At 38.5% G+C, this 12,145-nt stretch overlaps 1 protein-coding gene across 6 annotated transcripts in view; it reads left to right on the top strand.

Annotated features, from left to right (window-relative positions):
* Nucleotides 1-12,145, top strand: part of FBXW7 (F-box and WD repeat domain containing 7) — a 187,195-nt gene that overhangs the window by 44,614 nt on the left and 130,436 nt on the right. The window contains exon 1 of one of the 6 annotated variants that reach the window (XM_052777242.1): nucleotides 2,221-2,444. The exons of 2 other annotated variants lie outside the window; for them this stretch is intronic. In XM_052777242.1, coding sequence (XP_052633202.1) covers nucleotides 2,289-2,444 — 156 coding nt within the window. In that variant the 5' untranslated portion in view covers nucleotides 2,221-2,288. Of the gene's footprint in view, nucleotides 1-2,220; nucleotides 2,445-12,145 lie in introns of those variants that run through there. 3 more of the 6 variants (XM_052777251.1, XM_052777198.1, XM_052777208.1) reach the window with 3 other exon arrangements.

The raw sequence follows: 12,145 nt of genomic DNA, 5'->3' as shown, positions 1-12,145 counted from the left end.
TTAAGAAATATATCTGTGCAATCCTTAACTATGTGCTGCCAAAGGAAAAAGCTAGTATTTCTATTTATCAGAAATACAGGTACAGTAAGAATATTTGTATTAGAACTGATCTGCAGTCTACTGAGAGACCAGGATTTGAAGTAGGGGGATGTGGGCGTTGCTTTTAACAACATTTTCTTAGCTTGTAAACAATAGATGCTTGTGAAAAGAGATTTTTGTGGTATGCAGGACATGTGAAATGTTGAGCATTAGAGCATGATCCTTGCACTTTAAATCTGTGTATTAATTTTTTTCATTAGCTCTCTCTGCTTCCACATCCTGCACATTGCTGGCAAGCATGCATCAGCAATAAGACTTTCTTCACTAATGTGTCTGACATATCTCTGAAATGTGGCTGGTCAGATCTATAGCTGCTTTTTTTGGAAGTTGGTTCCTTTCAAACCATTTAAGTAATTTCACCTTATATTACTTTAAATTTTCTATATAATGTGCTCTTTCGATGAATAGCCGTGTAGAATCAGCACAGGAAGAGCAAAGTCCTTGGCAATACCAGCTCAATTGCATCTGCAGATGAGGATTTAAAATTCTATGCAGCAGACAGTACCTCCAGCAGGCGAGTAAAAGGTTACTGCATTATTTCGCTTGTTTGCATCCGTAGTCTTTCTCTACTGAAGATTTTTTTTTTTAATCGTTCAATTTGTTATGCATGCTTGTATATAGATACTACTGGAAATTGATTTAATAGAAACATGAATATCAAAAGGGCAGAGCAAGGTGAAGGGAGAGGCTCAGTTCAGCTTTAAACCAAGGAAAGGGAGGGGGAAAGAGAGTAAAAGGGAGGGGTGAGAGAGCAGGAGAGAAATTAAGCTTTCAATGCAGTGTGAAAATGAGAAGTTTTTTTGCGACTATATTAATTTCAGCTGCTTTCACATCACTTGGATTTTTCTTAACCTTTTGCTAAAGAGGATGCTATTGAACAAGCACTGATAGCTCTATAAATGTAAGTGACAATTATTTCAAGTCAGATTATCCCATAATCGGGTTAAGCAGTTGTGTTAATGTGAGACCTTCTACTTTCAGAAACAGTATTGCATACCATCTCAAACCAATTAAAATGAGCTTTTTACAATATTACTTGCATTTTTTTCAATGAAAAGGAAAAAGAAATCTGTATTTATTGCATATAGTATCTCTTGCAAATGAGAGAACATTTCCAGCAGTAAGTTACTTGTGTGTGTTAAATTAGAGAGGTATTCAATACTGTATTTTGAGCAGAGTGTACTTCTTTTTAAAGAAGACCTGTTTATGTCTGACTGCTCATTTGAATGTTTTGCCTTTTTTGTTTTTCTAAGAGCAAAGGGCTCTTCAAAGACTTTATTAAAGCTGCTTATAAGATCTACCTCTAACTTGCTTTGAGAGTTGGTTGTGGTACCTTTGGACATTCTACTATAAATTCTCTCATGCTTGTTTCTTCCCAGGTTTAAATTTCTGTTGGCTTTTCCTGGTGTTTTCTCACATAGGTTTGTAGCAGCCATTCTTATTTCAGGATTTGGTAGACCTGGGTAGCATTTTTCTCATGCATTCTGACTTTTTAAGAAGACTCTTTGCTGGTTGGTTTTTTGTTTTTGTTTTTTTTTTCTTTTTCCTCCCAGACGCTGCAAATAGTCTCGGAATGTAGCAGTCAGACAGGTCTCCTGTGTAATTGGAAGGTCCCTTTCAAGCAGAGGCGTTACAAAAGGTTGGCAGCTCCGAACGTCTGCAATAACCTGCTCTGTGCTGTGGCCGTGTGGTGCGGAGGCCCTCGCCGGCGCGGAGGATGCTGTGGGCGAGGATGCTGTGGGCGAGCGCGTGGGGCTGCGCGGGGTGGGGCTCTCGGCTGTTGGCTGCTGGCGTAGCCTCCTCTGTCCGGGGCCCAGGCTGGATAGGCTGTGCTGCTGGGGAGGGTAAAACAGACTTGAAGTGACAAGAGCCACAGAAGGAATAGTCAGCAAGCAGTTTGGAGAGATTGCCATCCTGGAATTTACTCCTCTGTTAGACAGTCCATCTTTTCAAAGCAGCTTACTTTGCAAAGAGGGATAGAGGGAAAAACGTGTATGTTTTTTTAAACGTGAGGTATTACTTGCTGATGAGACTGGCTGATATTTTTTTGAGAAACACTTTTTTTTTTTCCCCCTTTCTGCTTAGCAGTCTTAATTTCAGCCAGGGAGCTGCAGAATGAGGCAGCTGGCCAATTTTGAGTGTTTATGGGACAGTACTGGTCCTAATTTCTTTACGAATAAACTCGTCTGATGAGCAAGTCAATGTGTGGCTGTGGCTGCAGCATTATTTCTTCTTTAATGAAGAGGCTGGGCTGTTCGACCTGCTGCTCCAATCTTCTATCTTGCAGTCATACATCAGAGCAGTTGCAGAGACTATCCATTGAATGTCTCAATCAGCCGAAGAAGGTAACTATATTTTAAATTTTAACTATACCATTAAAAGGATGCTGTATAATTTGGACTTAAATGATAAAAAGACAAATTTCAGATGTTCTTAGCAGCTTTCTTGACCTTGCAGTAGCTATCCAATATCATTTTGCCATTATCAGGTTGTGTAGCAATAGAAATGTGCTGCAGTAATTGATTTTGTAATAGGATCAGGTGATTTACTGGCTGCACTGACAACCACTTGCTTGCTTGTTCTGAAACGTGGAGCACTCTAATGGATGTTTTGATTGCAGCCTCAAGTTGCTCTGAAACTGCTAGATGGTCAAAGATGTAACATCTCATTTTTCAGAATAAAAACTTCTCTAACTATCCTCCAATAACATTGTAAATTCATTGAATTTTTTAAATACTTACTCTTCAGATTCCAGATTATTTGTAAAAGCCTTTGTGTGTAGAATTGGAAATTGTCTTAATCAACTTTATGCGTGTCAACTTATCCCCTTTCCTCATAGCCACTTAAAACCCATTAACGCATGTGTTTTATACATTTCCTGAGAATTTGGTCCGTGCTAAACGTAGTCCATCTGTGCCTAGGGAGAGTATACAACAATTCTTTGTGGATTGCTATTAAACGTTGTATTTTTCTGTTAATATATTATGCTTTGGAAGCAGAAATTTGGCTCTAATTAGAAAACAAACTGAACCATTCCATATCAGAATATGGATTTTACTGTAGAAAAAGTCATTAGGAGCTGTGATCCAGTGAATGAAATTGGGGAGCTTAATTGGGTCTACCTTTTGGACCAAGTTGTCTTAGGCAGATAGAATTGAAACGTGTTGTTAAACTGTTAGAGCTTTTAAGATATGTAGTGAACCATTCATCTCCAAGTTAATTGGAGAGTAGTATGAGCACAGAGTATGTTACAGTGGTTATTTATAGATTATACCTAATTCCTTTCACTTTCAAAGAAGTTTTAGTTGTTACCCATTATTGTGCAAGAATAAACATGCCCTTTTGAGTGCTTGTTCACTGTTATGTGCCTTATCATGTAAGAATGAAAACTTAAAAACAAAAAACTCCATTGTGTTATTAAAAATGGCTTTTAATTGTTGTTGTGCCTATTTTGGAGTAAAAACTGATGGGGAAAAAAATTGGATCGGGAAGTAGAAGAGTCTCACATGGACCTCAAAGTAAGAAACAGTCAAAAGATAACTTCAGTATGCTGAAGTTTAGAGGGTGACACTCACTTTGTCCAGAGGACAACAGTATGCTGTGTACAATAGGCAATTAAATAACTAATAGCTAAGATCAAATATGTAACAGTTTCTCAGGTGATTATATATACAGTGATTTAAGTGTCCTGAAGTAAATCAAGGTGGCTGGATTTGAATTTGTTGAACCTAATCATGATTAAACCAAACTAAAAAGTTAAGACCTTTCAGCCAGTTCTCACTTGATAAGCATAAGTGAGCAAGAAACATTTGATTTAAACCAATACATTTTAATTTTGTTTTCCATTTATGCTTCAGAGAAGGTAACTAAAAGAAAATTGATTCTCACTCATGTAATTTGTTACACCTTTTCCCTTATGAGGAGAATATGCTATTTCCACTTTCGTTCAAGTAGTGTATTGCTTGACATTCAGATTCTTTTCAGCTGTTTGGTTTGGGTTTGTTGGGGTTTTATTGTTTTAATTTTTTTTTTTTTTCATTGTGAAATGAGCATGCGTCCCTTTGCGGAAATAGATTTCTATCTTTCCGATTTATACATGTGAAAAGAAACCCAAATTCCCATTTCTCCAGCATACAATATGTTTTTTCAGTCTGAAAGAACTGGTCATTGTGTTGGAGTAGCAGAATGATCCCAAGTGTGTTTTTTTGAATCTGAAGAGGGGAGTAGTGTTCAAAGGTGGTGATGGTGGTAGGGGGTAGCACTTCACTGAGCTCGGGTTGCAGGATTTACTTAGTGATTACAGAGTTAGTGATTGGACTTTAAAAAAGGTGCGTGGGGAGGCAACAATCTTGTAGTGTTTCAACTATTTATATTGCCTTAGCAGGCAATAGGAAATGCAACTATTAGCTTAAGAGAGAGAACAATTAAAAATCACTTCCATTTAAAGGAGTTAACTTGATGAGAAAAATAAGGTTAAATAGTTTGGGTTTACTTTGTTTTTATTTTTATACGTCTTTCTCAAGGTTAGTTTATACTACGTGGGAATTTTGCCACCATAATGTATATTATAGAAGTATTTGCAAGAAAGTTGATGTGATCTGCTGTATTTTGTGATTCTAGACACAATGATAAAGAGCTAATGAATTTGTTCTGAAGTTCAAGAGGAAAATCTTTATAAATCACTGAGGAAAATAGTTGGAAAGAATTGCATTTTTCAGAGAAAATGGAAAATAGGCTCTTTTTGTAAAATAGTAGTGTTTTGTGTGCAAAACTGCACTGCAAAACATACAACTCTGTGAAAGTGTAGCTAGGGCAGGGAAGAGAAAAAGGCCTTTCTGTTAAGAGCGATATGTTACTGAAATGCTAGTAATATACTAAGTGCTGCAGGAGTACTGTTGCACTAACAGAGCAGGAGGACGAGTGGAACTAATTGAATAGTAGTACCAGAATCGTTGAAATTGGATTTAGCAGTCTGAAAGTTCAGCTGGAAACTTGTCAAAGTGCCTCCAGTGCGTGTTGGTGACCCTTGGGTAATGTGGTCCAAGGTGCCCCGTGGCCAGCTGCTGTGCCCCCAGCATCAGCTCCCAACTCCTGCCCCACGATCACATCCAGGGCAGATGGGGCCGCAAGTCCTTATGTACAGTGTGTTACTTTAGGTCCTGGCACCTCAGTGGTGCTCTAATTAACAAAAGCCAGCACTTCGCCAGATTTAAAACAAGAGTTTCCATCTTACTATTCATCCAGAAGATATTTGTGGTGGTAGCTGCTACAATAGCCTTGAAAAGGACTTGTTTTCTAAAGAAACTGTCATGAGAATGAAACTTTTAAGTGTGTGAAACATTAGGCTAAACATTATAGTAAAAACCTTTATTAACAAAGAAACAAGACAAAAGATAATGATCTTGTAAACTGGTTTTCTCACTCTCCCTGACCTTCCAGATTAGTTGAGGGCTTCTATACCTGGTTACTTAATGAGGAATTGACCAGATTGATTAATAGCTTCCCGCCTCTTACTGGTGATTTCAGTAGGAACAAATACTAGTTTGCTGGCGATTGCAGATCATTTTAGTGCCTCATCTAAACCTAACTTAAATAAAGTCCAGAATAAAATAATGTGACTATGAAAATGGATGCATGGCATATCTTGCACCTCAAAATTTGTCAGACACGGTCATTTTATAAGAAAGTAGATGACTGTATTCTTATATGTTTAGCCCTCATCTCAAAATGGAAAGGTACCAGGAGTGGAGAAGAAGAAATATTTAAAAAAAAAAGTCCTGCATGAAATTGGGGGAAGACTTGAGGAAGCTAAAGATGGGATACTAAGGGGAGAAGCAGTAAGTTACTAGGAACTAGAAACAGGCACGGATTTTATCGGAGGGTGGAAAACCTTGCTGTAAGCCGTTGTTCTTATTATCTGTGTATGTATGAATCTTGTACAGCTGCTGAATCACAATTTTGTTTTTGGTTTTGCAGGTAACATGCAGTGCGTGTATATTTATATACACACACAAGAGTTATAGTTGGCATTTGTGTTTTCTTATTTGCTTCCTGTTGCCCTCCAAATTTGTGTCATTAGAAACTTGTCATGGGATCTGCATGTCAGGCTTCGTTCTCTCAGAAATAAAATTTGTGATCATAATTCTGCATTTTAGATAGCAGTCCTAATGTATCTAAAAGGAACCTTGTAACTCCCACGTGGCTAAATTTACCTCTGCTAAGAATAATGTTTAAAAAAAAAGAAAAATAAAAATCAAAGCCTTCTTTTGGTAGAATGAAGAGAAAATTTAAGTCCAAATATATCCAATAAAAAAAAGCACAATTATGCCTTTTTAGGTCAAGACCTTTAGTAAATTTAAGATTAATTCTTTCAGTAAATGGATTTTCATGTTTAAATGTTATGTCATACAGATACTGAAGTCTAAAAGTTCCTCACTTCTGTTTCCTGTGGAGATACCTACTTCCCATATTTTGCGTATGGCACAACAAGACCAAGTAGCAGGTCATGTAACAATGGCATGAAGTATTTCAGCTGAGCGAGCAGATATGTATTTTTTGGAACTTCTTCAGTTGTGCCATCTTACGTCCACTTTCTGGGTTGAGGTTAGCGTAATTATAAGAGAAGACTTTGCTGAATTCCAAGGTATGGTGACCTATGATTTTTATGAATGAATGTTGATTTATGGGGTGGTTCTTTGTTTTAAACTGGTCCTTCTCAGCATAGGTTGGCTGTTCTGTCTGCCAGCGGCTTAACTGTGAAAGAGTCTTGCAGACTTATGGGGGAGAGACTGGAGGAGTGTGATGTTACGCTTTCAGAGAAGATGCCTTACTATAATCAGAAGGGTGGAGAGGGTAAAATGGACTCTGAATACCCCAAGCAATAACTTTAAATAGCAACAGACCTTTTCTTCTTAGTAGTTGAGAGGCAGAGAACCTTCCTTGGTGGTGTTTGAATGAGGAGATGGTGGGGAGGGTGCAGAACCGAGAGGGAGGAAGCCTTCTGTGTATGGGAGGCAACAGACTATGCCAAGCAACTGAGCCGGGGGAGAAAGGACAAATAGATTTCTAAGGTCGGAGGAACCATTGTGACTATCTAGTCAGACCATCTGCATAGCACAGCACAGGATTGCACCCATGCTGTAACCCCGAGTTTGAGGTTCAACTGTAATGGTATTCAGAGCTAAATTGTACCGCTTGTTCTCTTGATGCAGACTGTTCTGTACCACAGAACCCGAATCCAGCATTCGTTATATTGTCATCTATTAACTCTTTAAAGATTCCTTTCTATGTTAGTATTTTGATTTTCCTTGGTCTTTTTCAACCTAAAGTGGTTTTTCTCTTTTACTTTTTTTGAAACAGTAGCACATAATTTCTTTCCTGCTGTTGGCAGAACAGAAAGAATGATGACAACCCAGTAAACAGTAACATTTTGTGGTAAGATGCTAGTACCGCCATCAGTATTGTCATTATCAGAAGAGGAGGAATGTAAGAGAGAGCAAAACCATTGCAATGTTCTCTTGTTCAAAGCTGAATTTAGAGGGGGGGGGGGGGAAGATCAATTTCAGAAATAAGTGAGATTTCCCCAAGTCCTAATTCGGATGGTTTACCAGAATGGTAGAGTTTTTCTTCATCCCAGCAGGCTGACATTGCAAGTCTTGATTTGAGTACAATCACTATCTTAAAAATGGTGTTACAAGTACTATAACACAGACAATCCTGTTAATAGTATTAAAGACTATGAGATCCTGGAGTTCAAATTAAATATTGTCAATTTTAATCAAACCAACTTTTCTTATACAATCTTAATAACTCTGCTTCCCAATTCTCCCCCCCAAAAAAGGTTGCTTTTTATTCATTAAATTACACAAGACAGCAATGAGCCATGGAAAGTGAAATGTCATCACAGCAATAGAGATCTTCAAATTCTTCAGCAGTAATATCACCAGAGCAAAAATGAACACATGTGCTTGGCTTGGCTGGTTTGAAAGGCCCTCCAAGAAACTTATTACCTACTGGTAGCTTCATATTCCTGCTGTTCCTGTGAATGAATTTTCTTTTTGCTAAGTACCAGACTTTACTCTTTGGGACTTTGTGCTATGACTTAGAGCTTGTTGACTTTCAGCCGTAGTAGATGGTATTAAGGGACACATCAAGAATAAAGCTGATGTCGTATGAACCATTCTGGTCATTCTTGCAACACTCTTAGTTGCTTAAAAGTATCTTACATCCTTATAAGCTGAACGCTATACTCTGCTCACTGTTTTGGTAAAGTGATTGCAAAGACTTTTTTCTTGTACATTTTTTTTAAAGCTGCTGTTCTGAAGCTTTCAAACAATCATTTCCCCAGCACTGTTTTTATTCCAGTTTCAGTAGCGTTTTATCTGCCGCCTTAACTATCTTTGCAGTTACACTGTAGTGCAAGAAAAATAGAGAAACAAACATCCCTGATATTAGTATGTTATGTTTTGTGGGTAATATTAGAATCAGACTGTAAATTTAACAACTTATTCTCCATGGACTTCAAAAGATATTTTTTTTATTAATACATAAAATTTTTCTTGATTCTATAAGAAGCCTCTTTTTTCCTGTATCCACCCTATTGAGATGCCACTAATGATATTGTATTGATCCGCTAAAAAGGTTTGCAGTGAAGCTTTTTACTTGATGTAGGCTGTCTTTTTAATTATAGCTACGCTACTATGCTGTGCAGAACTCTGTAGTTAGGGTTGTGTCAGCACTTACATTTTAGATCCCTCATTTTTATCAACTTAATACTGACAATAAAAAATTGCTTTGAGGTAAATCATAGCAAGATCTTAGCCTTCAGGGTGAGTCAGTAAGAGTTCACTGTATTAAAAACTATTCAGATGAATCTGAGTTAATGAAAGGTTATAACCTTCTCTTTTACACAAACACTCTTTACATGTGCTTGCAACTACTGGTTTAAAATTATTTTTTTTAAGGCTTTTTTCTTACTTGAGGTACTGTCATTCAGCATCTAAAAAGCAGAAGAATTCATTGCTCCATTTCTCTGGGCATCTCTAAGGGATCTACAGTAGCTCCTGAACCTGCCTGCCTCTTTGTCTTGGTGTCGTGTACCCCCCCGCCCCAGCCCTTTCCTTTTCCTTCTCCCAGACCTGCACTTGCTCTGAGGAGGGGACCTAATGAGAATGAAGGATGACTGTCTCAGTTGTGTTGTGTTTGCTGTATGTATACTTATCAAATGCTTAATCCCAAATAAGAACGTAATGCGTGTAGAGGGGTATTTTCTCCTTATTTTAGAAACATAAAGCTACCACTGCAAAAGAATGTTTCTAACATTGCAGACTGAGGCTGTTGGAAATGGCTGTGCATTAGATATCTATGCTGGCTCACGATCCAGAGCACAGAGCTATTCCCTAATGATGGGAGCCTAAATGAACAGGACTTGTTTTTTCCAGAATGGTGTTAGTGATAGTGCCTACCCGTTGCATGAAAGGGTAACAGCTAGAGCACTCAAGTCTGGGTTCAGTTTCTTCCTCATCCTGCAAGGGTGTAAATGCACATCCCTCCCTTTTCTGGAAGAGAGCTGAGAAATTGTTTGGGTGGGGGCATCTTCCAGCTCTGTTGCGGTGTCTCGGCCACTGTGTGATCAAGAGTGAGGGGGAAAGAAAGCAAGAAGGAATACGATTTTGCAGACTTAGTATACTTTGCCCTTAGTTTGGGGAAGAGATGCTGGAGTACCAGAATCTGCTCCTTGCGTTATTTCCAGGCCTCCCTCAAAAATTTGTCAACTATACAGAAAGCGCAGGACTAAAATACAGCTTTCCTTGCTAGCTTATATCCTAACGACTGGTTAGAGTCCTTGTCCCTTCTGTTATTCTGTGCAGTCTTGTTAGAATGCTGTACTGAGGAGAAAGAAATGCTGTTTTAAATCTCCCTCATCAAATTTTGCTCTGGTAATACACATGTGTGTGTTTCTTCATTTCTCATCTAACTGAGCCTGACATACAGACCTTATGATCTTTTGACTTTCTTTGTTTTTTCTTTAGGGCTAGGTGTTAGCCTGGTCATTGGACCCTCCTGGTATGGGAAAATGCTAGAGGAAAAAGAAACTTAATCAGCATAGGCAACTAGTGATGGGTGCAATAAGTAAAAAGAAGAGGGAAGAGGTGTAGTGCTCAAAAAATTGAATTTGAAGAGTCAGAGTTGTAGTGTAGCTGTGCTTTGAACTCTGACATTGCTATAGATACAAGTCTGGATTTCACAGGAACTTTATATCTCAGTTAAGTTCAGTGTAGCTGACCTTGCTGATCTCTGTGCAGGCCTGTTGGCAGAAGGGAGACAAAATTACTTTCACTTTGTTTGTTGCTAAGATAAAGCAGTTAACTATGAAATGTACATACATACCATAGCATTGAGCAACCTAGAAAATATGTGTAATAAAATATATCCTGGACACTTCCACTGAATAATGAGGGTGAAAAAATACCTCACTAAATACACTTTGTTTGCATTCTGTGTGCATGTTGATAGCCCCTGAGGGCAAAAATTGATAATGTGAGACTGTTGTAATGCATGTGCAGGAAGAAGTTGGACTGGCAAGGCAATGATGTTCTTGATGTTTTATTTACCTTTCACTTTTTCAAAGCCCTTTTGCAGGGAAGTATATGTAATAAACTTCACTTTATAAATGAGGAAATAGATTCTGAAAGTGAGGAGGCTGAAGGTCCCTCTTTAGGCCCCTGGCAAATCTGAGCACGGAAACCAAGTCTCCTCAGACTGTATTCAGCTGTTTTCCTGCTAGATCACATTTTCTCCACATAATATTTCCTTTGTGGGAAAAGCGCAAAGAAAAGTTAAGTATCAGGTGACTTCCAAGTACCTTAAAAAGGTGATTCCCACTTCATATAGCTGGAGAAATAAGGCACAAGGAAGATAGCGACTCACCTAAATTCTCACATCTGAAGTTGGGATAAAAATCAGATCTGATTCCTATCTTTTTAATGCATTTTAACAAAAAGAAGTCTCTGTAGCCTCTTCTTTACAGAAGGATGGACCTTATTGCTTTGGTTTCTTTTGTGCCACTTCTTCACAAGTATGTGTAGTGTCTTTGCCAACCGTTGGGGACTGTGTGCCAACTAATGCAGCTGTCACTTGATACCCGCCCCCCCCCCCCCCCCCCCCCCAAGCTTTTTGGCTCCATCTGCTTGCCTGGTCATTTCCATTGTTTGCTTTCCACTTCCCACTATGCTGCCTTCCAGATGCATAGTTGTCAGTAATAGTCAGTTTGTACCTCCCCCCTGCACCCCCAGGCTCTCCAAAGGATGCAGATTACACCTTTCCTTTCTCCAAACACCTATACCCATACTTGCAATTCAGGATGGAGAATAGAAGAGGCTTCCTGAACGTATCATAACTTAATGTATACCAAAGTGTTTTCCATCTGCTTTCCACCCACAGCTATTTCTCGCAATATCTGGAGTGACAACAAAATATTTTTCTTGAGCAGGTTTTGGTTAGGTGGCATAAATTGAGGAAGAAAGGAAACGGCTAGACAGCATGGAGTGAGGGATAGTACAGGAGCTGGGAAAGCAGTTCTGCAATTTATTTCTCTTAAAACTATAACAACCTCTAATTTTCAGTGGTAATTTACTGATGAGAGATTGGTCATTAATTCTTTTTTCTACTTAGAAAGATACCTTGCATAACACAAGCAATTCAAGGTCTTAAGATGTGCAAATCATGTTGCTAAGTCAGTGCAGAGCATCAGAATTGGTGTGGTGTGCCAGCTGAATTTGAAGCAAAACATGAATTGGCAAGCTACTTAATCTAACGCAAGTGAGTAATGTGGAGAGATTCTACGTGCTCCTTATGCCCGTTTGAGGTTCAATTTTATTTATTTATTTGTTTGTTTGTTTATTTTAAATATCTGTATGTCTCCCTAGATCTACTTCCAGTTGACTTGGTGTCAGTTTTTGGTTTGGAGCTCAATAAAGCAGCAACAACTGGCAGTTACAAACTGATTAAGTTTTGCAAGTATTGTTGGTCTAAACTTTCCTCTTGT

The sequence above is a fragment of the Harpia harpyja genome, chromosome 2, assembly GCF_026419915.1.
Source record: "Harpia harpyja isolate bHarHar1 chromosome 2, bHarHar1 primary haplotype, whole genome shotgun sequence".
In the NCBI taxonomy this organism is placed as follows: Eukaryota; Metazoa; Chordata; class Aves; order Accipitriformes; family Accipitridae; genus Harpia; species Harpia harpyja.
This window is presented reverse-complemented; position numbering and strand designations above follow the sequence as displayed.